Here is a 26,132-nt window from a genome sequence, read left to right as displayed (position 1 = left end):
CATATTCTTTCAGTTCCTGCCTGTCTTGGAAGCTCTTTATCTCTCCTTCCATTTTGAATGAGAGCCTTGCTGGATAAAGTATTCTTGGTTGCATGTTCTTCTCATTTAGGACCCTGAATATATCCTGCCAGCCCTTTCTGGCCTGCCAGGTCTCTGTGGAGAGGTCTGCTGTTACCCTAATATTCCTCCCCATGAAAGTCAGGGACTTCTTGTCTCTTGCTGCTTTAAGGATCTTCTCTTTATCTTTGGAATTTGCAAGCTTCACTATTAGATGTCGAGGTGTTGAACGGTTTTTATTGATTTTAGGGGGGGATCTCTCTATTTCCTGGATCTGAATGCCTGTTTCCCTTCCCAGATTGGGAAAGTTTTCAGCTAGGATTTGTTCAAATACATATTCTGGCCCTCTGTCCCTTTCGGCGCCCTCGGGAACCCCAATTAAACGTAGGTTTTTCTTCCTTAGAGTGTCATTTATTTGCCTTAATCTGTCTTCATGGTTCTTTAATTGTTTATCTCTTTTTTCCTCAGTTTCCCTCTTTGCCATTAACTTGTCTTCTATGTCACTCACTCGTTCTTCCACCTCGTTAACCCTCGTCGTTAGGACTTCTAGTTTGGATTGCATCTCATTCAATTGATTTTTAATTTCTGCCTGATTGGATCTAAATTCTGCAGTCATGAAGTCTCGTGAGGCCTTAATGCTTTTTTCTAGAGCCACCAGTAGCTGTAGAATAGTGCTTCTGAATTGGCTTTCTGACATTGAAGTGTAATCCAGATTTTGTAACTCTGTGGGAGAGAGGGCTGTTTCTGATTCTTTCTTTTGAAGTGAGGTTTTCCTTCTAGTCATTTTGCTCAGTGCAGAGTGGCCAAAAACAAGTTGTATTGGAACACGGGGGAGTATCACTGGTCCCTCTAGCTGGTCTTCTGGGGGAGGGGCCTGTTGCGCTGATTTTCAGGTGTTAGCACTTGGGGGAGCTGCTCTGCCCCTGCCTGCTGCAGGGCTCAGCGGGGGTTGTTTACCCCGTGGGGCCCCAGGAGGAACAGTCGCAGTTGCTATGGCAACTCTGGAAGCCTGGATTCAGCCTCCGCAGGAACTACGGGGCTCGGGGCTCTCGGCTCTCGCAGGGCCTGGAGGCTCCGGGGCGGGGCCACTGATCTGCTCAGCTCGGGGCAGGAGCGTCCTTGCTGTCCTGGGCCCTCCCGGCCTCTGCCTGTCCCGGGGGAGGCCGGATCCTGGGCTGTGTCCCGGCGCCCTGTGCTCCGGGGCCTGCGCTGTGGGATTCGCGCTCCCGCCCCGCAGCTCCCTCCCTGGAGCCGCTCCCGAGCCCCTCCGAGTTGCTCCGGTCGGTCCCCGCCGTGCGCGCTGCAGCCCTTAGGGAGCTCGGCGCACTCTCCCGGGGCGCAGGTGTCTGTTAGTGTCCCCGGGAGCCCGAGGGCATCCCCGCCCTCCTGGGTCCTGCTCCAACTCCCTGCGAGCCCCTTTCCGCCCGCCCGGGAAGGTTGGTGCAGCTCCTGCTCCTCCGGGACGGGGCTCTCCTGTCCTGGGGACACTCGCCCCGGCCTCAGCCCGGCTCCTCGCAGGGCCCCTCCCCCTTGGAGGCCTTTTGTTTCTTTATTTCTTTTTCCCCGTCTTCCTACCTTGATAGAAGCGCGAACTCTTCTCACTGTAGCATTCCAGCTGGTCTCTCTTTACATCTCAGGCCGAATTCGTAAATTTTCAGGATGGTTTGAAGGTTATCTAGGTAATTTGGTGGGGACAGGTGATTTGGGGACCCTGCTCTTCCGCCATCTTGCCCTCCCCTGCCCAATTTTTTTTAAAGATTTTATTTATTCATGAGAGACAGAGAGAGGCAGAGACACAGGCAGAGGGAGAAGCAGGCTCCCCACAAGGAGCCCAATGTGGGACTTGACTCCATCCGGGACTCTAGGATCATGCCCTGAGCCAAAGGCAGATGCTCAACTGCTGAGCTACCCAGGTTTCCTACCTCTGCCCAATTTTAAAATCAGACAGTTTCTGGGTTTTTTGTTTTTTGGGACTTTTTTTTTTTTGCTTATTGAGTTGTAGTTCTTTAGATATTTTAGCCCTTAATCAGAAAATCATTTGTAAGTATTTTCTCTCATTCTGTAGGATGACTTTTCATTTTGTTGAAGATTAGTTTGATGTAGTCTTATTTGTCTGTTTTTGCTTTTGTTGCTTGTACTTTTGGTGTCATATCCAAAAAGTCATTGCTAAGATTAGTGTCAGAGAACTTTTTCCCTGTGTTATTTTCTAGAAATTTTATGGTTTCAGTTCATATAGAAGTCTTTAGTCCACTTCAAGTTAATTTTGATGAAAGGGCAAATGATGAAAGATAGGGCTCCATTTTCATTGCTCTGTATGTGATAATGCAGTTTTCTCAGCATTTATTGAAGAGACTATCCCTTCTCCATTGAGTATTCTCAATGGTCAATTATTGGTTCCCTGGTCAAGGATTAGTTGACTGTATATACCGAAGTTTATTTTCAACTCTGTGTTCCACTGGTTTATGTGTCTGTCTTTGTGTTAGTGCCATGCTGGTTTGATTACAATAGCTTTGCAGTAAACTTTGAAAGCAGGATATGTGTGCCTCCTGCTTTGTTCATTTTTCTCAAGATTGCTTTGGCTGGCCCTTGAGGGTCTCTTATGATTTCATATAAATTTTCAGATTGTTTTTCCTAGTTTGGTGAAAAATCCCATTGGGATTCTGATAGGGATTGCATTGAATCTATAGGTAGCTTTGGGTATTACAGACATTTTAATAGTATTGATTTTTCTGATAGCTCACCATATTTTATAGGTATTTCCTTTTTTTCTTTCCTGTATTTAGATTGGCATTCACATTCTGACTTCCTAGGATATTCAGTCTTATTTTTTAAAATTGAGATATAATTCATACAGCATAAATTTACCTTTTTAAAGTGTATAAATTCACTGGCTTTTAGCTTATTCACAAAATTGTGCAACTGTTAGCATTATCTCATTCCAGACCATTTTAATAGTGTCTGGCTTCTTTCAGTTAGCATAATTGTTTTCAAGATCCATTCATGTAATTGCTTGAATCAGAACCTCATTCTTTGTTTTTCTAGCTGAATAATACTCCAGTGTATGGATACACACTACATTTTGTTCATCCATTCTTCAGCTGATGGACATTGGGTTGTTTCTGCCTTTTGGCTCTTAAGAATAACAAGCTGTGGGATGCCTGGGTGGCTCTGCGGTTGAGTGTGTCTGCCTTTGGCTCAGGGCATGATCCGGGAATCCTGGGATGGAGTCCTGCATCAGGTTCCTTGCATGGAGCCTGCTTCTCTGTCTATGTCTCTGCCTCTTTCTCTGTGTCTCTCATGAGTAAATAAATAAAGTATTTTTTTAAAAGAGAGAATAACAAGCTGTGAATATTCATGTTCAAGTTTTAGTGTGAACCTATGTTTCTAATTCTTTCAGGTGTATCTGCCTAGGAATGGAAATGTTAGGTCATATGGTAGTTGAGTGTTTAACTTTTTGAGGAACCACCAGACTGAAGCACAAAAATTTTTCATTTTGATGAATTTCAACTTATTTTTTTTTCATTTGTTGCTTGTGCTTTTGGTGTCATATCTAATGGCCTAATCCAAAACTTGTCCTCATGTTTTTTTTCAAAGAGTTTCATTGTCTTAGCTCTTACATATAGATCTTTGATCCATTTTGAGTTAATTTGCATGTATAGTATGAAGTAGGAGTTCCACTTCATATATTTGCATGTGAATATTCAGTTGTCTTGGGACTATTTGTCGAAGAAACTATTTTTCCTCCATTGAATGGATTTGACATGCTTGTCATATCAGTTGACTATATACATGTGGGTTCACTTCTGGACTCAATTCTATTCCATTGATCCATAGATCTGTTCTTATGCCAGTATCATACAATCTTGGTTAGTGTAGCTTTGTGTAAGTCTTGAAATCAGAAAGTGTGAGTCCCACAAATTTGTTCTTTTTCAAAGTTATTTTGGCTCTCTGGGTCCATATGCATTTCTGTATGCATCTTGAAAATCAGCTTTCCTCTCCTCTCTGAAAAATGGGCAGCTGGAATTTTGACAGAGATTTTTTATTTTTTATTGAGCTGAAATTCAAATAACATAAAGTTAACCATTTTGAAATGGAGAATGCACTGGTATTTAGTACCTTCATGATGTTATTTAATTACTGCCTCTACCTAGTTCCTAACCATTTTCATCATTCCTAAATAAAGTCTTGTATATAGTGAAGTAGATACTCTCCATCCTCCCTACCCAGACAACCACAAATCTGCTTTCTCTTTCTAAGGATACACCTGTTCTGGATATTTCATAAAGTGAATTCATGCGGTATGTTACTTTTTCATTCCTGGGATAAATCCCACTTAGTTATGCTGCGTAATATTTTAATAGCTATTGGATTTGGTTTGATAGGATTTCATTGAGGATTTCTGCATTTATATTCATAAGGGATACTGGATATTTTCTTGTGATATCTTTGTTTGGTTTGGTACAAAGGTAATGGCTGGCCTCAGAGAAGGAATTTAAAAGTGTTCCCTTTTCTTCTGTTAATGGGAAGAGTTTGAGAATTATTCTTGAAATGTTTGACAGAATTCACCAGTGAAACCATCTGTTTCTGGACTTTTTTTGGTTGGGAGTTGTTTTTTTTTTTTTTTTTTTTTTTTTAATTACTGATTCAATCTCTTTACTCATTATAGGTTTGTTCAGATTTTCCATTTCTCTGTGACTCATTTTTGGCAATTTGTGTGTTTCTAGGAATTTGTCCATTTAATTTAGGTTATATCTAATTTGTTGGCATACAGTTGTTCACAGTATTCTCTTATACTCCTTTATATTTCTGCAAGGTTGGCAGTATTGTCTCCACTTTCATTTCTGATTTTAGATGTGTCTTCTCTCTCTTTTAGTCTGGTTACAGGTTTGTCAGTTGTGTTAATATTTTCATAGAACCAACTTGGATATTCTTTCTTCTCCAGTGTTTTCTCCATTCTCCCTTTTACTTCTGTTCTGTTCTCATCTTTATTATTTTTTTCTCACTTTTCCCTTTTGGCTTAACTACTCTTCTACATTGAGATGTGAACTTAGGTTAATGTTTTGAGATATTTTTTTATGTAGGTGTTTACAGCTATTAATTTTTCTCCAAGCAATGCTTTTTCAGTTTTCCATAATTTCTGATATGTTATGGTCTTATTTTTATTTATTGCAAAGTATTTTCCCTTTTTGTTTTTTCTCTGACCTATTGATGTTGTGTAGTGAAAAATTAACTTTACCTAAGATGTGTATGGCTTTTGCCTTTGGATACTGGGAGATGATCTCTTGATTTTCAGAATGCCCTCCCTGATAGGAATATCTTTGTTTGCCTAGGGACTTTGGCCACTGGTCTAAAGATACAATTTATGGTGGAGGCTTTGGAACCTTATTAGTTTCATTATTAATTAATTCCATTATTAGTTCTAATCTCCAGGGGAACTAATAACTAAAAGTATGACCCTGAACCTCTAGGAGGGTCTGGAAACCCAAGTTTAGCCATGTGGGCCATATGTGATGGAGCTCCAAATAAAAACTCTGGACACCAAGGGCTCATGTGGGATTTCCTGGTTTGGCAATACTCCTGATGAGAAATTAGCTGTTAATCTTATTGAAGATACCTTGTGTGTACCTGTTGTTTAGTGTGTGTGTGTGTGTGTGTATGTTTATAATTGTTATAGCTTAATGAGTTAACCATTTTATCAATATATAAGGACCTTTCTTGGCTCTTGTAACAATATTTTACTTAAAATCTATTTAGTCTGATGTTAGTAGAGCCACCCCAGCTCTCTTTTGGTTACCATTTGCATGGAATGCAATTTTTCCATCCTTTCACTTATCTGTGTCTTTGGATCTAAAGTGAATCTCTCTTGCAGACAGCATAGAAGTGGTTAAGTTTTAAAGAAAAATCCATTCTGTCTTTTAATGGGTTAATTTAATCAACTTAAAGTGATGTATTGTTGAAGACTTGTATGATTTTTATTTCTTTTCTATGTCTTACATATTTTTTGTTTCTCGTTTCCTCCAGTGCTGCCCTTTTTTATTTGATTGATTTTTTTCCAGTGTACATTTTGATTCTCTCTTCATTTTGTTTGTATATTTGTTTAGTTATTTTCTTAATAGTTATTATGGGGTTTCAACTACTAAGACAATTAATTAATTGTAAAAAGGTTTTATTTATTTATTCATAAGAGACACAGAGAGAGGCAGAAACACAGGCAGAGAGAGAAGCAGGCTCCCCACAGGGAGCCTGAATCGGGACTCGATCCCAGGACCCCAGGATCACGCCCTGGGCCAAAGGCAGATGCTCAACTGCTGAGCCACCCAGGCAGCCCAAGACTTTTGCTTTAGAACAGTCTAGTTTGAATTCCTGCGAGGTTAACTTTAGTTACATACAAAAACTAATCCTACAAAACTCCATCTTTCTCCTTTTATGTTGCTAATTTCACAAATTACATCTTTATACACTGCATGCCTGTTAATATAAATCTGTAGGTCTGTAGTTAAAACTGTTTTGTGTAGATGTCTTTCAAATCACCTAGGAAACAAAAATAGGAAACTCAAAAATGAGTAATATTGGCTTTTATATTTATTAATGTATTTATTAACTCCTTTATTGGAGTTCTTTATTTCTTCTTTTGGTTTCAAGTTACTGTCTGGTATCATTTCCTGTTGTTCTAAAAGACTCCCTTTTCTGTTTCTCCAAGGGCAGGTCTGCTCTTAGTGAACTCCCTCAGCTTTTCTTCATCTGGGAGTGGCTTAGTTTTTCCTTTATCTTTGAAGGATAGTTTTGATAGGTATAATATTCCTGGTTGACAGTTTTTCCCCCCCTCAGCAGTTTAAATGTCATCCCACTGCCTCCTAACTACTATGGTTGTTGATGAGAAATATGAGAAATTGGCTCTTAATCTCATCAAGGATCTCATATCTGATAAAACACTTCTGTCTTGTGGCTTTCAATTCTTTTTGTCTTTTGACAGTTTCATTATAATGTGTCTTAGTATGGGTTTCCGAATTTATCCTTTTTGGAGTTTTTGAGCTTCTTAGATATGTAGATTTATGTTTTTCATTAAATTTTTGAAGTTTTTGGCCATCCTTTTTTCAAATATTCTTTTTGCCGTTTTTTTTTCCCCTGAGATTTGTAATGTGTATGTTAGTACACTTTGTGGTGTTTTAGAGATCTCTAAGAAGAAACATAAATAATAAACCTACAACCCTTCTCTTTCTCTTTGGGAAATAAACATTATTAGTGGCTTGATGTGTTTTCTTTAATGATTTCCTGTTGAATCAGATTTTCTTCACTGAGTCTTATAACTTTTTCTTTACCCTCTTTCCTTGATCTGCATCTTCAGTTGTTCATTAAGGTTGAAATTGATTGGCTACTTAATTTATTTTTTTTAGGATTTTATTTATTTATTAGAGAGAGAGAGCACATGGCAGGGAAGAGCAGAAGGAGAGGGAGAAGCAGACTCCCTACTGAGAAGGGAATCTGATGTGGGGCTGATCCCAGGACTCTCGGATCATGACCTAAGCTGAAGACAGACACTTAACCAACTGAGCCACCCAGGTGCTCCTACTTAATTTTTTTAAGAGTAATTCTACAATAGTTTTCCTGCTTATCTTTGAATGTAAAGAATGTTTCATTTGGTTGCATCATGAGTTATATCTTCGAATTTATTTTCTCATTCTTTATTTCTTTATTTATTTAATTTATCAGATTGACACTTTTTTTTTTTGTCTCCCACAAATAGTATAAAACTTCTTTAAAGCCATTTCAATAATAGGTGTGGTTTCTAAGGAGTTTGATAGATTGCCCAGTTTCTAGTAGAGGTATTAAATGTTCATTTCTTTTTAGCAACAATAGTCATTGGTGAGGAATTGTTTTAATTTTGAGGAGATTTTTTGGTCTTTTTTTGTTTTGTTTTTGTTTTGGCTTTAAATCATTCAGAATTAACTTTTTTTTTTTTTAAAGATTTTATTTAGAGAGAGAGAGAAGAGAGAGGGAGAGAGAGAGAGGCAGAGACACAGGCAGAGGGAGAAGCAAGCTCCATGCAGGGAGCCTGACATGGGACTCGATTCCGGGTCCCCAGGATCACGCCCTGGACTGAAGGCAGTACTAAACTGCTGAGCCATCCGGGCTGCCCCAGAATTGACTTTTTAACAAGCATGCAATTTGTTCAATATTCACTTTGGTTTTTGTAAATTGAGGAGATAGTGCAAAAAGCAGCAGTGGTGGAGTCTTACCTCTGCTAGTTTCTTGGCTCCTCTCCTCTTTTGGTATTACTACTGTTGCTAATTTTCTCTGACTCTGGTTTTATTTAGCAGAATAGAATGTAAATTATACAACAGACAGCACTTTGTTTGCTTTGTTCATTGCTGTATCTCCAGCGCCTTATGCCTGGTGTAGAGAGGGACCCAGTGACTGTTGGTTGGGTAACCAGTGAATCTGTGGAGCTGCTACTGGTGGTGCTGGAGATAGTGGCTAAAATTTATTGCTACCCGTATTTGTGCCAGACCATGTTCTAAGCCCTTTGTTTTAGTTCTTTTTACAACAGTACTACAAGATGCTGACGCTATTACTGTCCCCATTAAATAAATTAAATCCCCAGTAAATAACACTGATGTTATTTAAGCAGAGGCACAGAGGGCCCACCTGGATTCACACATCTGGCACCAGAGCCAGAACATAATTGTCACTCTGTGGTTCTTTGTTCATCTTACACATTTTCCTCCTTTCTCCCATCCTTCTGACTGCTCAGGCCTTTTTGACTTAATCCTTTTCTCCCTCAGTTCTCTTTGATAAGCACTGAACATTTACCTTTGCTATTTTGACCTCAGTTTTTAGTCCATGTATTTTCAGGTCATGTATTGCTTCCCCTAAGAAACAACGTAAGTTAAAACCCAAATTTAAAATCTGTCACAAAGATCTGGTCTAAATTTTAGAGGTGAACATCTAGGTCTCTTGCTAGAGACCAGCCACATTAGATATGATAGTACTTGCAAATACCCCCCCCCCCCCCCCGATATTACTGTGTCACTGTACACCAGCGGTGCAGGTCAGGGGCATCTTAGATTCTCAGATTTAACAGAAATACATGAAATTATAACATGCCAACTTTTTGACATTTTTGACAAATCACATTGTGACATTTTACAAATAACACTGTCCACAAACAACAGGTAGCTAAGCTGTTTGCCCCAATTAAATACCTTCATCCTCATTTTTGTATTCCATGGTATCACACTATATCTGTTCCTACTAGATAACATACCACATTCTGAAAATTCTGTAGTAATAACCATTCCAGAGCCTATGCAAATTAAAAGTACTAAGTCCCCAAACTGAAAAAACAAAAGTCTAATTCAAATTAAATGAATACAATCCAGCTCACACTCTTCTTCTTTTCTTTTCTTTTTTCTTTCTTTTCTTTTCTTTTTTAACAAAAAGGATAAAATAACAGTGTTAAGTATTTCCTTTGTAAAGGAAATTCTAGCTTTCACCTTTCAAGCAACATCTGCACCCAGTTTTTGTTTTAATCTAATCTAACTAGAGTCTAACACCCTTTTGTTCTTCTAGAGACCTTAGGAACTGCTTTAACTAATTTTAAACAGACTTTAAATAAAGTCTCTGAAATGATTCCATTGAGTAAGCTCCCCACAGACACAGCTAAAACCCAGATGTGAAGCTGATAATTTGAAATAAACTAATGAAGTCCAATGGTATTCCTTTTCCGGTAACCCCCTAATGCTTCTCTTTGTCTGTAGCAATTTGATTATAAGTGTGCTATAGATAAAACGGTATGAAAATTAGTTACTTTGCTGATGAAAAGATACAAAGAAAGTAAAAAGGAAAACCATAAAGTGTATGAAAAGATTTCCAAGATGTTTATAATAGCCCTCATCTAGCCAGAATATATAAAAATTTAGAAAAATATATCAGTGCTCGCTTTGGCAGCACATATACTAAAGTTGAAACAATACAGAGAAGATTAGCGTGGTTCCTGCTCAAGGATGACATGCAAATTCATGCAGTGTTCCATATGTAAAAAAAAAATACCAGTAGGGAAAAGACAGCCCATTAGAGAAATATTTAAAACACTTGAACAAGTACTTCATAAAAGCCCACATCCAAATGACCAGAAACATAATCAACTTATTTAGTAATCAGGCTAATACAAAATAAAACAATGCAAGGCTGGCAAATTTTAAACACTAACAACACCAAGTGTTGTTGAAGAAGAGAAATAACTGGAACTGAGACACTGCAGGTGGAAGTAAGGTGGAATGATTCTGGAACCGGGTTGGCAGCACCTGCTAGAATTGCAGGACTACACATCCAGTGACCCAGCATTTCTGCTCTCAGATGCTCCACGAAAAATCGTGCTCTTGTGCATCTCAGGAGTTAAGTAAATAACACTGATGGCAACATTATTTTGTAAGAGACCCAAACTGGGGAAAAACAAAGATACAACTTTCACTAGTAGTATATTCATATGATCAAGTACAAAATGGCAATGAATTTGTCTGTACAGCTATGTCCAACAGTATGGATAATCTCACAAATGTCAAATTCTGTGAAAAAAGCCAGACCTGAAAGAGTATATGTCATAATAGCATTTCAAACAGTTTCCTAAAATTGGCAGAATTAAATGCCAGTGTCAAAAAAGTGTAACAGCATTGTTTCATAACAGCTGAAAATGGAAGTGATCCAAATGTCTATCAGTAGGGGAATAGTTGAATAAATTGTTATATATGCAAATAATGGAATACTGGATGACAATGAAAATGAGCAAATGTGAACATCCAGTGACATGGATGAATTTTATAAATATGTTGAATGACAGAAGCAAAACACAAAAGGATAATTGTTCCATTTACATAAATTTCAAACATAGGCATAAATCTAAAACTAATGTGAGAGTCAGGATATTAGGTGTCTTTGGGACAAAGGTAATGGATAGTGGCCAAGTAATGGGTGTTTTCTTTATGCTAATAACCCTTTTAGCTACACATACATGTTTTATATACATTTCTCTTTGTATGTTTCATTTCACAATTTAAAAAGGTTTAGCAGAGTGAGAGAGAGCCATACTATTTGGGTTCATATCCCAGCCTTGCTACTTTCCAGCTATGTAACTTTGAATAATTTATTCAATAGCTCTAGGCCTCAATTTCGTAACTGTAATGTGAAGATAATAATCAAACCTATCTTGTAAGGTTTGTTGTAAAGATTAGACAAATATTGGAGTCTTCACTATGATATTAAGCACTTACAACAACAGCTGGCATGTGGTAAGTGCTGAGTAATTGCTAATTCCTGCTAGTGTTACTGTTGGTATCGTTGCCAGTTTTTTTGTTCCAAGGAATTTTAAACTCCCACTGGAGTTAACATTATAAAGCTGTCCTGGCTCTCCATGTAGGTAAGTTTTTGTTTAGGTCTCAGAAAAGTTTATTTTCTTCACTATCCATGTTATTTCACAAACTAATCACTAGGTATTTTAAAAATGTATTTTATAATTTAAGTAGAATTTTCCTGGCCTTGCATTTCATAATTAGTTGTTGTTGATGGCATCTAGTAACTAATACTGTTTAGGACTTCCTGCTGTCAGTCTTGGTTCTAAGTTCTACATGAATTCATGCTTTTTATCCTGTGTAGGACCCTCATTTTACACAGGGTAGAAACTACGAACAGTGGCACCTGGGTGGCTCAGTCATTAAGGTCATTACCTTTGGCTCAGGTCATGATCTTGGGGTCCTGGGATCGAGTCCTATGTCGGGCTGTCTGCTAAGCAGGGAATTAGCTTCTCCCTCTCTCTCTCTCTGCTCTCTCTGAAGTAAATAAATAAAATCTTTTAAAGAAGAAAAAAAGAAAGAAACTGAGAACAGAGGGGTAAAGGTAGCTAAGTATGTGGTCTGGGATTCAATCTGGCCCCAGCATCCAGTTTTCTCCACTAATCTATGCTAGGAAAGCTGTTCCTTTTTGTACTTTTATTTAGTAACTGGCCATCTTCCTTAACATTTTTTAGTTGACTTTCTAAGGTTTCCAAGAAGCCAGTTATATCATTTGCAAGTAATTATTTTTTGTATAGTATCCAATAATTGTTGTTCCCTTGCCTTGTTGCTTTGATTTTAACTTTCAGGGGAAGTATTGTTAAAAATAACAGAGTGGACATTCTGTTAGTATGACTAAATGAGAATGCCTGTATTTTTTAAATGACTGAGAATGACATTGACTATTAACTGGAGAGTATTCTCTGTATGTTAAAGATGTGTTTTAATTATTTAGTTTGGTAACTAAAATGGCCTTTGATTTGTTTACTCAGTTTTGTTTTAAAATTAGGGATGGCTTTTAAGTTATATCAAATATCGTTGTGTAGCTCTGAAGATGACCATATGGATTTTTTTTTGTGTTGAACCATGTGATGAATCTTAGAGTTTTTTTAAGATTTTGCATTCCTAGAATTTTTTTTAAAGATTTTGTTTATTTTAGAGAGAGAATATGAGCAGGGGAAGGAGCAGAGGGAGAAGGGGAGAGAGAATCTCCAGTAGACTCTTTGCTAAGCACAGGGCCTGGCTTGGCTCCATCTCACAACCCTGAGATCGTGACCTAAGCCAAAATCAAGAGTTGGACATTCAACCAACTAAGCCTACAACCAACTAAACATCCCACATTCCTAGAACTTTTAACGTAGTGCTAAATCTTATTTGCTAAAATTTCTGTGACATTTTGTGTATATAAGTACAAATGAGAGTGGTCTGCAGTTTTCTACCATTTTTGTTAGGTGAATTCTAGATATGTAAGAGGAATCTGGAAGATTTCTGTCTTTTCATGCATTATATACTGTATTTTAAAATAATTTATGGTATGGCTAGTTTTCTGGTATGGCTGCCTCCATTAGTTTTTTTCATTAAAGATCTCAAATGTTTCTTCTTTTTTACTAATTACAGAAATCTTCAAACTTAGACAAAAGTAGAAAGATTGATATCATTTTGTTCATTTCTCACCTCACTTTTTTTCTCAGGTATCTTGAGCCTTGCTACTTAAAGCATGCTTTGAGTTTTAGCAGCATGGATATTGCCTGGGAACGTGCTACAGATGGATGTGTAATCATGCACACATAAGCACGTACTTCATACCACCTTTGCCATACACTATTGGTTATAGGGTAGTCATAGATCCTGCCCCCACCCCCACTCTTGCTTTAGGTGGTTTTAAAATGTTGTTAGTAATGTTCTGAGATGTTGAAATAAGCCTTCAAACATTTAAAAATGTGTCTTTGGGTCCTAGAAGGGAGCTACAAAGAAAGTCAGAGGGAAGGGCTGGGGGAAGTGGGGAACAGGGGTGGAACTTCTCCAGATGAATGGACCATAGTTGCATCACTGGCTTTTTGCCTGTAGCTCATTTTATTTTGACCTTCTGTGTGATATAAAGAGGTCTGTGTACTGTACCCACTTCCCAGACTTCCTTATATCTGCTAATTTCTCTGGAATTGTATTTTCTAATAAATGACATTTGAGGGAAAAAAAAGTCAAAGGGCATAAACTTTTTAAAGCCTTTGATTTGATGTCTATTGTCTAATTGCTTTTCAAAAAAGCAGAAGCTCCTTGGGTAAATGGTAAATAGAGGTGACAACACTGACAATTCATAAATGTGCTTTTCTACCAACAAGTGATCATTAATGGTGAGAAAGTAGGAAAGAAGACAAGTAATTAGAAATTCTTATCCTAAACACTTGAGTGGTTGGTACCTGAAAGCCTGTAGGTTATTTGAATTAATTTTCAACAGTCTAAAACTATTCGGTCAATTTACTGTTCCTTACTAAATCTAACTCAAGTGTGTAGTTGTCAAGAAACTTTTGGGTATCTAAAACTATGTTAGAGATTATAAGAAAAGATATGTGTCAGTATTTGTACCTTTAAAAGTCTTATGAGAATCTTATTATATTAGTATACATTTTTTCATCTTTCTACAAAATATAACTTTAGTTTATAAAAGTTCATGCTGAATTTCACCTTACCTGGATTCTTACTGTGGAAATTTGAAAACCTTCCTAGGTGTGACTTTCTACCAAGATAAAAACAGAGTTGGCTTTTCCTTTGTTTTAGCAACAGCGTACCGTGTACAGACTGACTCTAGTAAAAGCATGGAATGTGGATGAACTCCAGGCCTATGCTGAGCTGGTGTCCCTGGGGAATCCTGACTTCATCGAAGTGAAGGTAAGCTCCTGCCAAGTGAAGGTAAGCTCCTGCCGGCCGCGACATCACATTTCCGGTGGTGCTTTGTTGGCCACAGTGAAATTAGCATCTTTTAAAACTCTACAGGGGGTCCTACATGTTTTATTTATGCATTCAGAAATATGAATCAAGAACCTGGCAGTTCTAGGCATTGGGGATCATAACAGTAAAGACTAAGTGTTTGCTCTTATAAAGCTCATATTTATGGAGAGGTAGACAGTCAATACAAAATCAGTAATTAAAAACTACATTGTAATATTAGGATGCTAAGAAATAGTGTTGTAGTGAGGAATTGGTTGGCTTTAAAATAAACTTTTATTGGGGAGAATTTCAAACATAAGCAGAAGTAGAGAAACTGGTCTAATGACCCTCCATCGCCCAGTCATCGCCCAGCTTTGAAAATTACCAACCCAGGACCAATCTTATTTCAGCTCTACCCATACCCATTTTCTCTGCCTTACCCTGTTATTTTGAAGCAAAACCCCACATTATTTGACTCATCCTTAACTGTTTAGGATATGTCTCTAAAAGGTATACAGTCACTTTAAACACTTAACCTGAATACCGCTCTCACAACTGAACAGTTTTTTTTTTTAATTTATTTATGATAGTCACAGAGAGAGAGAGAGGCAGAGACATAGGCAGAGGGAGAAGCAGGCTCCATGCACTGGGAGCCCGATGTGGGATTTGATCCCGGGTCTCCAGGATCGCGCCCTGGGCCAAAGGCAGGTGCCAAACCGCTGCGCCACCCAGGGATCCCACAACTGAACAGTTTTAACAATAGTCATTCAAGTATCGGAAATAGGCTTTAAACTTGACCAATTATTTTGTCTTGTTTAAACGGTATTTGTGAATCTGGATCCAGATAAGGGACATTGACTGTAATTGGCTTGTTGCTCTTGTAAATTTCCTTTAAACTGTTAGTTCCTTTTCCATTTGTTCTCTCTCTGCCTCACCTCCCACATCAGTAATATTGTTGAAGAACATAGGTTCTTCACGTTATGAAGGTTATGGGTTATGATAACCATGTTATCATAACATGGGTTATGATGGCTACTTCCGGTTCCCTACATCTATATTCTGATTTTTCTGTAGTTTGGTAGTTAGAACAAGAGAATCCTGATCGTGTGTGTGTGTGTGCGCGCGCGCACCCGTGCACATGCAAGCATGTGTGCGTGTTTGCATTTCAAGATTATTTGAATAGTGGTATGTAATGTAATGTCTGGTTGTCTCTGGCCTGTTTTTGCCAGTGTTTCTTTGGGATGGATTCCTGTGAGTGGTTCTGGTTTGTCAAATGGCAGATACTGTTTTGCTAGATTTTGTAATTGGCTGTTTTAGATTTCATAAGCAGGAAGGCTTTTCTGAGGAGATAACTTTTTATTTTTTACAACTGATTCCTAAATAGTAAGAAGCAACACAGTACACAAAGGCTTGGGGTTAGAGCCTTCTGGGCAGATGGCTCAGGTAGTGTTCAGAGGTCCCATGTGATCTCATTGGGGCAGCGGAAGTTGGCAGAGACACAAGATGAATCACAGAGGTGGGATGGGGCCAAATTTTGTTAGAACTTTCAAGCAAGAAAAGAACTAGATTTTATACTAAGTTTAATGGTAAGCCTTTTGAATAGTAGATGTACTGGGCAAGTTTTAAGCTGGAGAGTAATGTGATCTCATTTATGATTTTAAAAGATCACACCACTGCTGCCATGAATGGATTATAGAGGGTCAGAATAGGAATAGGTAGACTATTTCTAATTTTTTTTTTTTTTTTTTTTTTTTTATTTATGATAGGCACACAGTGAGAGAGAGAGAGGCAGAGACACAGGCAGAGGGAGAAGCAGGCTCCATGCACCGGGAGCCCGACGTGGGATTCGATCCCGGGTCTCCAGGATCGCGCCCTGGGCCAAAGGCAGGCGCCAAACCGCTGCGCCACCCAGGGATCCCGGTAGACTATTTCTAAAGCAAGAGATGTGTTGGCTTGGGGAAGGTCATTGGCAATATAGTTGGAAAGTAGTGGGTACACTTGGGATAAATTTTTGAAGTAGAACCGATAGACCTTGATGAGATGCAGGGAGTGAAAGAACAAGCGGAATCAAGAATATCACCTGGGTTTTTGGCTTAAGCAATTGTGTGGCTGTGGAACAGTTTCCTGAGGTGGAAAAGACCAGTGGAAGAGGGTGACAAATTTGGGGAGTAATTTCACAAGTTCTATTTTGGTCTCAATCATTGGAGAGATCATTTCGATATCCGAGGACAGGTTCAAATAGGCCATAGGTTATATAAGCCTGGAGATCTGGGGATAAGACAGGGCTGTCTGTTAATAATTTGGAAATCACCAGCATGCCATGGTAGTTAAAGCCGTGGAGTGTTAGGAGGCATGTGGTTTTTTGGACACCTAAGAATCCACAAAATGAGAAAAGGTGACTGGAAAATTCATCCAGTCTCCAATAGTTCGTCAGTGTATGCGTATGAAGTGGTTGTACTCTGTCATTTCAGAGGATGTTTCAGTTTCACAACTGTCCTTTAGTAAGTCCCGCCTTCCGTGGTACTGTACCCTGAAGGGGCGGGGAGGTGGGAAGAGATGAAATGTTGTTGTCTGAGTGTGCAGCATTACATCTGTAGTCAGGTCAAAGACACTCTTTTATTTTGAAATTGCTCTTAATTTTAAAAGGCTACTCTTGGCAAGAGCTCTAATGATGCAAAGATGCAAACTGCATCTGCAGTGTATGCGTCAGCTTAAGAAAACCTTGCCAGCATCAGAGATTAATGGTGTTTTAATTTATGACTTAGCTATTAAAGAATGCTGCCTCCAATGATGCTGCAGTAAAACTTCTATTATAAAGCAAGTTGGCCAGACCACACAGTCACCTTTTTTTCTCCCTCCCTCCCCTCTTTCCTTCCTTCGTTGTTTACAGAAAAGAATCAACCAGTATTATTTTTAAAAGAAAGATGTCTACTTTATAAGTAGTGTCATTTTCTGATTGGTATTTTTTAGTTTGACAAACTATGAATGTAACCCAGAAATAAAGCCTTTTGTCTATAACTGAGATGTTACAATAACATAGTTTCTTTCAAATGAGATTTCCACTTTACTGTTTTACTCCTGCATTCAACAGATATTTTTCATCTCTCTCCATGTACCAGGCTTCATCAAAGCACCAGAGATACAAAATTTTATATAGATACATTGTTTGGGAAATGGATGGTCTTACTGAACAAGGCCAAGCCTATGAAGTAAAATGAGCAACTTGGAGAGATCTTATTTAAAAATTCTTGGAGATTTATGTAATCTAACCTATGTTATGTAAATGATTGCATATAACAGATAATAGTTGTATCAAGAGGAAAGCTTGGTAGAGATCAAATCATTTCTTACCGAAGGCCTAAGGGAGAAATGGCCTGCATTATGTGTTCCTGTGCCATTGAGGACTGGATCACATACTTTGTTAAATTCAGCTCTTATTTGTCTATCAGATTAATGAAGTATCTTCTTATAAACTGAAGTAGCAAAAGGGATGTTTGCAGAATATAGTATACTTAGGAAACAACAAGTTCTAGGATAATATTTATTATTTGTTTACATTTTTAACCATATACATTTGGATATATTTATGTAAGAAAAGTATGGAAGGACATATACCGTTCACAGTGTTGTATTTAGAAGAAAGGCTGAGAAAGACTTAGTGATTTTATTTTTCACGTCTTTATGTTCTGCAAATTTTTACAATGAGCATGGATTACTTTTGTAATCCCAGTGATTGAAATGAAATCAGTAAAGGAGAAGGCAGGCTTTTCTATTTAATAGAGTTCAACAGTTTAACATCTGAAAAGGCATTTTAATTGTTGTCTTATTAATTAAAGTGAAAAATTTTCTAAAATGGAGGTGTTGTAAAATTAATAGTAATAAACCCTCTCCGAAAAACATTTGATGAGAGCTAGCAATATGGTGGGCTAAGTAACCTCAGATTCCTCCAAAAGCAAACACTTAGAAGTAACTGTGCTATAATAAACATAACTTTTGAGAGCAGAGCCATCTGTCAGGTCTATAAGGGAGTTCCTTTGGGGCTCGAAAAATAGAGACCACCCTGGTGGTAGAGATGGGGCTTGGATTTAAAGCACAAAATCCTATGCCCTTTCACTTTCAACAAAAGCACAAATTAGGACTAAATTCACCCAGTGACACAGATGGTACTTCGAAGTTTGTCTTTCACCCATGCTCTTGATTTAAAAAAAAGAGTCTCCCAGGGCCTGACCCTCACAAGGACTTGGCATTAAAATTTTAATAGTACTACTTCAGGGTCACATAAATGCCCTGAAGATGTGAACTTGATAATACAAATAGACCCTGGGCTAGTGACAGGCCTGGGGCTCTCTGCAGAAGCACACACAGTACTGTTCATGTCTTTTGTATTGGCATTTGGGAGTGTGCGAGCATGCCTGCGTGCACGCACAGGGGTCTCTTCTGGTCAGCACATACTGGAGTTTCGTGGGGGATGGGGAGGAACACAGCTTTGATATATTTCTAAAAGAACGAATTTAGCCTGGGACAGGTTACTGATCCTCTTTGAATGTAAATGTCCTCAATATAATAGTATCACTGTAATAGGTTTGAGAATTCAGTGAGATAATATATGCCTTGATTCAGTAAATGTTTAGATCACTTTTCTTTAAACACATTTATTTAAACTGAATCAATAGAAGCTATTTCTTTATTATATTGATTCCCTCTTTTATTGCTAGTCTAATAAAACATTTTTCTGTTTATTCCCTGTAAATGAAATATATTTTAGCTTCATTAGACTTAAATAGGCCTTTATTTGCTAGCCCAAGAATCTTAGTGATCATTATTTGCTTGCTTGTGTGTGAAAATGTGTTTCATGTTAATAAACATCTGCCCTATAGAGAAATTTTCATAGCACAATCCATTTGTAAATGAAATACTGTCTTTAGGGATCCCTGGGTGGCGCAGCGATTTGGCGCCTGCCTTTGGCCCAGAGTGTGATCCTGGAGATCCGGGATCGAATCCCACGTCGGGCTCCCGGTGCATGGAGCCTGCTTCTCCCTCTGCCTGTGTCTCTGCCTCTCTCTCTCTTTGTGTGACTATCATAAATAACAAAAAAAAAAAAAAAAAAAAAGAAATACTGTCTTTATATTCTCTGCCTTGCATTGCATCTTGAGAATAGTTAAGTGCTCAGTAATTATTTGTTGTGAGATGATTTAAACCACTTTTACACTGTTGGCACTGAACTGTCTACAGAGCGCAATCCTTGCAAGTGCATTTTTAAAAATTTTTATTTATTTATGATAGTCACACACACACACAGAGAGAGAGAGAGAGAGAGAGAGAGAGGCAGAGACATAGGCAGAGACATAGGCAGAGGGAGAAGCAGGCTCCATGCACCGGGAGCCCGATGTGGGATTCGATTCCGGGTCTCCAGGATCGCGCCCTGGGCCAAAGGCAGGCGCCAAACCGCTGCACCACCCAGGGATCCCTTTGCAAGTGCATTTTGTAAAACAAATGTCTTAACCTGACTGACCTCCCTCCCTTTCTCTGTACAAAGGTAACATTAATGGTAAGATTACCAGTTATTCACGTAGCAGTCCCTAACTGTAGTTCATCATTTGCTTCATATCAATTGTTAAAGAATAGAAAAATCCTGAATAATATGAATGAAATTTTATATTAGATCAGAAGAGGGTTCTGGAGTTTACTGTCCTATAGAAAAAAGAATATATGATTTGATCTTCAAGTCATTCGGCATTGACTTGTTGGGGGTACAGACGGGAACAAGGTGCAGCCCTTCCCTCTACAAGCTCAGAATTTAGACAGAATTATTCCAATTATCTGGTAAAAGATAATTTACCATCTCTATCATGATGAGATTGGGATCAGATGGAGTAGGGGTTGCTGAATAGAGATCAAAGATGGTGAGAAGTTCAGCTGGGTAAAGGCTGGATGCTGAGCGTGGCAGTCCTTTAGGAAGGCCTTGTGCCAATGCTGAGAAGCTTGGGCTACTTTTCTGTGGGAAGAGCTATTGAAGCACTTTCAGGATAAAGGAGTGACATGTTATGGGCATATTGTGCAGAAAGTCATGAAAACATTTTTCATCAGACTATAGGAGACAAAAACAGTATCAGGAGTCTTTTGACAGTTTAATTAGAGTATCAGATAGTCGGGCACCCCTGGTGGCTCAGTGGTTTAGCGCCACCTTCGGCCCGGGGCCTGATCCTGGAGTCCTGGGATTGAGTCCCACATCGGACTCCCTGCATGGAGTCTGCTTCTCCTTCTGCCTGTGTCCCTGCCTCTTTCTCTCTCTGTGTGTCTCTCATGAATAGATAAATAAATTTTAAAGAAAAAAAAAGAATATCAGATAGTCAATTGCCAAAATACTGTTCCTCCCAAAGACCTTGGATCCCCAGATAAACTTATCCATGCAGCTAGTAAAAGACCTTATGGCCTCCATATCCTACAGTAGAGTGATCCTATATGAAAGGCACCAGTATAACAGTGTGGGTTATGCTTTTCACTACAAATGCGGAGATGCATAAGCCGTCCTGTTCTTCAGAAATTTTCTTTGGATCTGCTTGTCACTCCTCAACCTATAGATTCTGAAATGAGTGCTTTTTAATTGGCTACATTGTACCCATCTGCTTTCTTGAGTTCATTCTTTTTTCAAAATCATGAGGGGAAAAAGTTGGTGCTGGAGATAGATGGGGCGGGAGAAGGATGGTGGTAGGATGAGAAGGTGGCAGACACCTGTGATATCATAGAAAATGAAGCATTTTTAGACAATTTAGGTAAAGTGTGACCAGGAATAAAGTCCGGACAAGCCTGGAATACAGGATGAAGTGAAGTAGCCAGAGCAGAGAAGAGGGTACCAATGGAGGGGAGTTGTCAGAAGCCTGACTGAGGGAGGGCTCAGGCTTCCCAGAGGTGACTCCACAGACTAATTCACTGGGACCCATTGTTGCCCAGAGCATTTCTGTCACAGAGAACACTGGGACTCTGTGGTTGGCTTTGAAAGGTCCTTGCACTGCCTACCCCAGAAGATTTTGTCTGGCTAAAATGAGAACTTCCATGTGAAGGAATTTGGCTAACTATGAAGTATCATACAAATGTATGGGAAAGTGTCATGTGAAGGCGAAATAATATAACAATGGTATTCATTCTCTCATTGCCTTTCCAAACTGAGTCTATGCCTAACATTCGTGATTTATTGTTGCTGAATAGGAAATAATAAAATATTTTCCAAAGCCCTTGTCATACATGTAAGATCTCATCTAAAACCTCTGTTTCAGGGAACTTTTTAAATATGAAAAGTAAATTCCTTTGAATTAGCTACTATGTACATGCTTGTTCATATAATTCCCATATTATCAGCAGTATTTAAATTGAAATAAAGCTCATTTTTTATGACTAATTTGACCTACCAATAAATCATTTTTGTGATTTGGGGAAATTTAGCAAAACTTTCCAGCCATACCTAAAGATTTTTAAAACTGTTATATTATTTGCTTTTTTAAACTCACCTAAATCTCAATCTCAGTTTAATGAATCTTATAAATCATTGGGCTGTTAGAGAAGATGTTCTTGTTTATTATAACCAAGCTGGGTCTCCTCTAGTTTATGTTCAGCAAAGGTCATCTCGGTGTAGCATACCAGTAATCTTTTTGAACAGCCATCTGGTGTAGAGTGTTTTGCAGAGCTCATGTGAGTCTTCAGCCAATTCCCGGCTCCACCATCTGCAGGGTCAGGGTCACTCTACAGTGCTCCTCTATGGTATTTTCATAAAGTGGCATCCTACCCCCTCCAGTCTGTGTGTGTGTGTGTGTGTGTGTGTGTGTGTGTGTGTGTACACACGCACATCCATACTCATGTATATGTGAGAGAGTGTGAGTGGATGTCTTTTTTATTTCAGTTATTCCCTCCTTAGTAGCAGCATATCTAGAATATTCAAAATACTTGTCAAGAAAGTTTGATCTTGGATGTATGTATGTATTTATTTATTTAAAATATTTTATTTACTTATTCATTCATGAGACACAGAGAGAGAGAGGCAGAGACACAGGCAGAGGGAGAAGCAAGCTCCATGCAGGGAGCCCAACGCAGGACTCGATCCCGGGACTCCAGGATCATGCCCCAGGCTGAAGCGGCGCTAAACCACTGAGCCACCCGGGCTGCCCGATCCTGGAGTATTGAGAGTCTACAAAGTTAAAATATCCCTTATTAACAGAACGTTTATCATTATATAATTTACTAAATAGATATTAATTATGAAACTTTGGGGTCTTATAAACTTGAGCTGTCAGGTAGAGTTCAAAAACCTTAGAAACCAAATTACCTTACCACCTTTGCACAGGTCCGGAATTTCTTTAGAGGTAAGACATGCATGTACGTGTGTGTGAAAGAGTTGTATGTATAGCCACAAATGTATTTCCTATTTGCCACAAATCTATGTTTATATGTATCCATTTACAAAATGTATTACAAAGTGATCTTCTTAAAGAATAATTTCAAAGGGATCCCTAGCTGGCCCTTTACAATGAATCCTTTTGAACCTTATCAAACCTAAACTGTTCTAGAAAATGGAAGCTCATCTTCTTTTCCCAGGGAGTAAATTGTTCACTGAATTTTTGTGGGTGTTAGGCCTCCATTATTGGTCTAGGAGATTATAATTCCTTGAGAATTAACCTATTATATAGTGCACAAAAGAATCAGAATTAAAAGATACATTATTGGTTCAGATACATTGCTTGCCCAGACAGCATAGATTGTGAGTGCATGAAGCAGGGTACCCAAGCACCTGCAGTCGCAGGGTGGGGAGGGCATTGAGCTCCTACCTGTTGTGTGAGCTCCTAAACAGACTTTATCATCTCTAATTCACTGTTACTTCCTCACTTTTGCATTGGATTGGATTGGATTTGGTGGGGTGGGGTCGGCTGAATTATCTCTAGAAGCCTTTCTGGCTCTGAAACTCTTGCCCCATGACATTTAAATAGGTCTGTAATTATCTCTAACTGTTGGTAATGCTTCCCCAGGGTGTCACCTACTGTGGAGAAAGTTCAGCAAGCAGTCTCACCATGGCCAACGTGCCCTGGCATGAGGAGGTGATACATTTTGTCCGTGAGTTGGTGGATCTGATCCCCGATTATGAAATTGCTTGTGAACATGAACATTCCAACTGTCTCCTGATAGCTCACAAACGGGTAAGAAGAGCTCAACTATGCGTTCTTCTTTCTGCTCCTTTCTTCTCCTTCTTTTTAGTTTCCCCTCCCTTTATTATAGTTGGTATCTGCTTGTTTGCTACCTTTCCTGAAACAGATTTAAGAAAGCCCTCAAGGGGCATCTGGGTGGCTCAGTTGGTTAAGTGTCTGTCTCTGATTTCTGCTCAGGTCATGGTCTCAGGATCCTGAGATCCAGCCCCGCATAGGGCTGTGGGCTCAGTAGGGAGTTAGCCTGAGATTCTCTTTCCCTCAATTCCTACCACCTGCTCTCACACATGTGCATGCATGAGCTTCTCTCTCAAATAAATATATCAATCTTTATTTAAAAGAAAAAAACAAAAACAACAACAAAAAAAGAAAGCCCTCAGTTCTGTCCATTGGGCTCATAAATTCTTTTCTGTGTGATGTTGTTTTGTTCTTAGACTTCACCTAGCTACTTGAAGTGATATCTGGTGTATAACTGGTGCATGCTCAAAAACGAAAGCAAAAAACACCTTTGTCATAGCCTCTAGTACTTTCTCAGAATGACAAGAGAGAGCTGAAATAGTAAACAACCGCCATATGACTTTCAGAAGAAACACTGAGGTATTTATCAAATTATAGATCACTTTGTATCTCAGCATTTGGACAAATTTTTCTGGAGTTTTGATTTCTATCTTTCCCTTTTAACACTTTTATTAGACAGAACAAGTACCTAAATCTAGTGAATTTCTTACGTAAAGAATGTCTGGCAAAAGAAAAATTAGTTCTTGGTAGAGGTAGGCCATTAAAATAAAAAGGAAAAACTGCTAATCAGAAGGCCAGTGTGTGTTAGCATAGCTACCACAATATGTCCTTACTGAGGCCTTTACACAAAATAATGTGGTATCTGGGATTTGATTCCAAATAATGTGAGGTGAGAGGCAGCCCAGGTGGCTCAGCAGTTTAGCACCACCTTCAGCCCAGGGCCTGATCCTGGAGCCCCAGGATCGAGTCCCACGTCAGGCCCTCTGCATGGCTGGCGCCTGCTTCTCCCTCTGCCCATGTCTCTGCCTCTCTCTCTTTCTCTGCGTCTCTCATGAATAAATAAATAAAATGTTTAAAAAAAATAACGTGAGGTGAAATTACATGAGTGTGTGGGTAGTAATGTGGAGAACAAAGGCAAAAGAAATATAGAAAAAAACCTAAACTTCCTTACAACTTAGAGCCCATTGACAAGTATTTTGGGACAGGCTTCAGGAGCTCAGCTGCCTCATTGTGAGTACTTTGCTAGAGGCAAAAGGTACCCTTAGCTTGACATTAGCCTGACCTCCAGGATCCTGTAAGTCTTTTTTAACATCGAAAATCCCTTTGGAATCTTCCTTTTTCTTTGCCCACTCCTGCAGCCCCCACAAAGATATGTTAGCAGTCATCCTCCAAACATATCGCTGGCCCCCTAGTATATATCTGAAGAGTCACATGACTAGGGTTTTACCAGACAGTAGTAAATGACCTTATCCTAACAGCACCTAGCCCCTCAAGATCCTGGAAACCTTGCTTCCAAGTTCCTTAGAGACTTCCGCTCTCCTAACCCCCTCCCAGCTTGAAAGTGTATAACCAGTCACTCCTCGCAACTCCCAGTGCAGCTCTTTCTGCCCACAGGTCCCATCACCGTGCTTTAATAAAACCATGCTTTTTGCACTGAAAACATCTGAAGAATTCTCTCTTGCCATTGGTTCCTGGCCCCCAACATTTCACATCAGATAGGATGACCATCATTGAGACTAGATGATGGCACAGAGGTTTGTTAGACTGCTCTACCTGGTTTTCTGTTCAAGTTCTCCATTAACAAATGCTTTTAAAAAATGTACAAAAGGGCACATATTGTATGATTCTATTTGCATGAAATGTCCAAACCAGATAAATCTGTAGAGACAGAATAGGTTATTGGTGGCCAGAGACTATGGGAAGAACAGGCTGGGAAGTGACGACTAACAGGTACAGAATTTCTGTTGGGGGTGATGGAAATATTCTAGAATTATAGAGTGGTGTTGGTTGCCCATCTTTGTGACTATACCAAAAGTCACTGAATTGTACACTTTAAAAGGCTGAATTTTATGGCATGTGAATTATATCACAGTAAAGATAAATTAAGGGACACCTGGGTGGTTCAGCTGTGAAGCGTCTGCCTTCGGCTCAGAGCGTGATCCTGGATTTCCAGGATAGAGTCCCACATCGGATTCCTTGCATGGAGCCTGCTTCTCTCTCTCTCTGCCTATGTCTCTACTCTTTCTTGGTGTCTCTCATAAATAAATAAATAAATAAATAAATAAATAAATAAATAAATAAATAAATGCATACATACATACATACATACATAAATATCTTTTTTTAAAAAAAGAGAAATTAATACCAAAAAGTTAATAAAGGTCAAGAATAGAGTACCTCTTCTTTTTTTTTTTTTTAATTTTTATTTATTTATGATAGTCACAGAGAGAGAGAGAGGCAGAGACACAGGCAGAGGGAGAAGTAGGCTCCATGCACCGGGAGCCCGACGTGGGATTCGATCCCGGGTCTCCAGGATCGTGCCCTGGGCCAAAGGCAGGCGCTAAACCACTGCGCCACCCAGGGATCCCGAGTACCTCTTCTTTTTACACAAGTGAAGTCA

General features: G+C 39.0%; 1 protein-coding gene and 1 non-coding gene across 2 annotated transcripts in view; both read left to right on the top strand.

Annotated features, from left to right (window-relative positions):
- LOC129519965 (S-adenosyl-L-methionine-dependent tRNA 4-demethylwyosine synthase TYW1) overlaps nucleotides 1–26,132 on the top strand; it is a 213,518-nt gene that overhangs the window by 163,420 nt on the left and 23,966 nt on the right. The window contains exons 14-15 of the mRNA XM_055340814.1: nucleotides 14,157–14,267; nucleotides 23,321–23,488. Coding sequence (XP_055196789.1) covers nucleotides 14,157–14,267; nucleotides 23,321–23,488 — 279 coding nt within the window. The remainder of the gene's footprint in view (nucleotides 1–14,156; nucleotides 14,268–23,320; nucleotides 23,489–26,132) is intronic.
- On the top strand, nucleotides 9,990–10,096 carry LOC129520405 (U6 spliceosomal RNA). Its single transcript, XR_008666617.1, has one exon. It is a non-coding gene; the product is annotated as a U6 spliceosomal RNA (small nuclear RNA).

The sequence above is a fragment of the Nyctereutes procyonoides genome, unplaced genomic scaffold (assembly GCF_905146905.1).
Source record: "Nyctereutes procyonoides isolate TBG_1078 unplaced genomic scaffold, NYPRO_anot_genome, whole genome shotgun sequence".
In the NCBI taxonomy this organism is placed as follows: Eukaryota; Metazoa; Chordata; class Mammalia; order Carnivora; family Canidae; genus Nyctereutes; species Nyctereutes procyonoides.
Note: the sequence above shows the minus strand (reverse complement) of the source record. Positions and strands in the feature narration are given on the sequence as shown.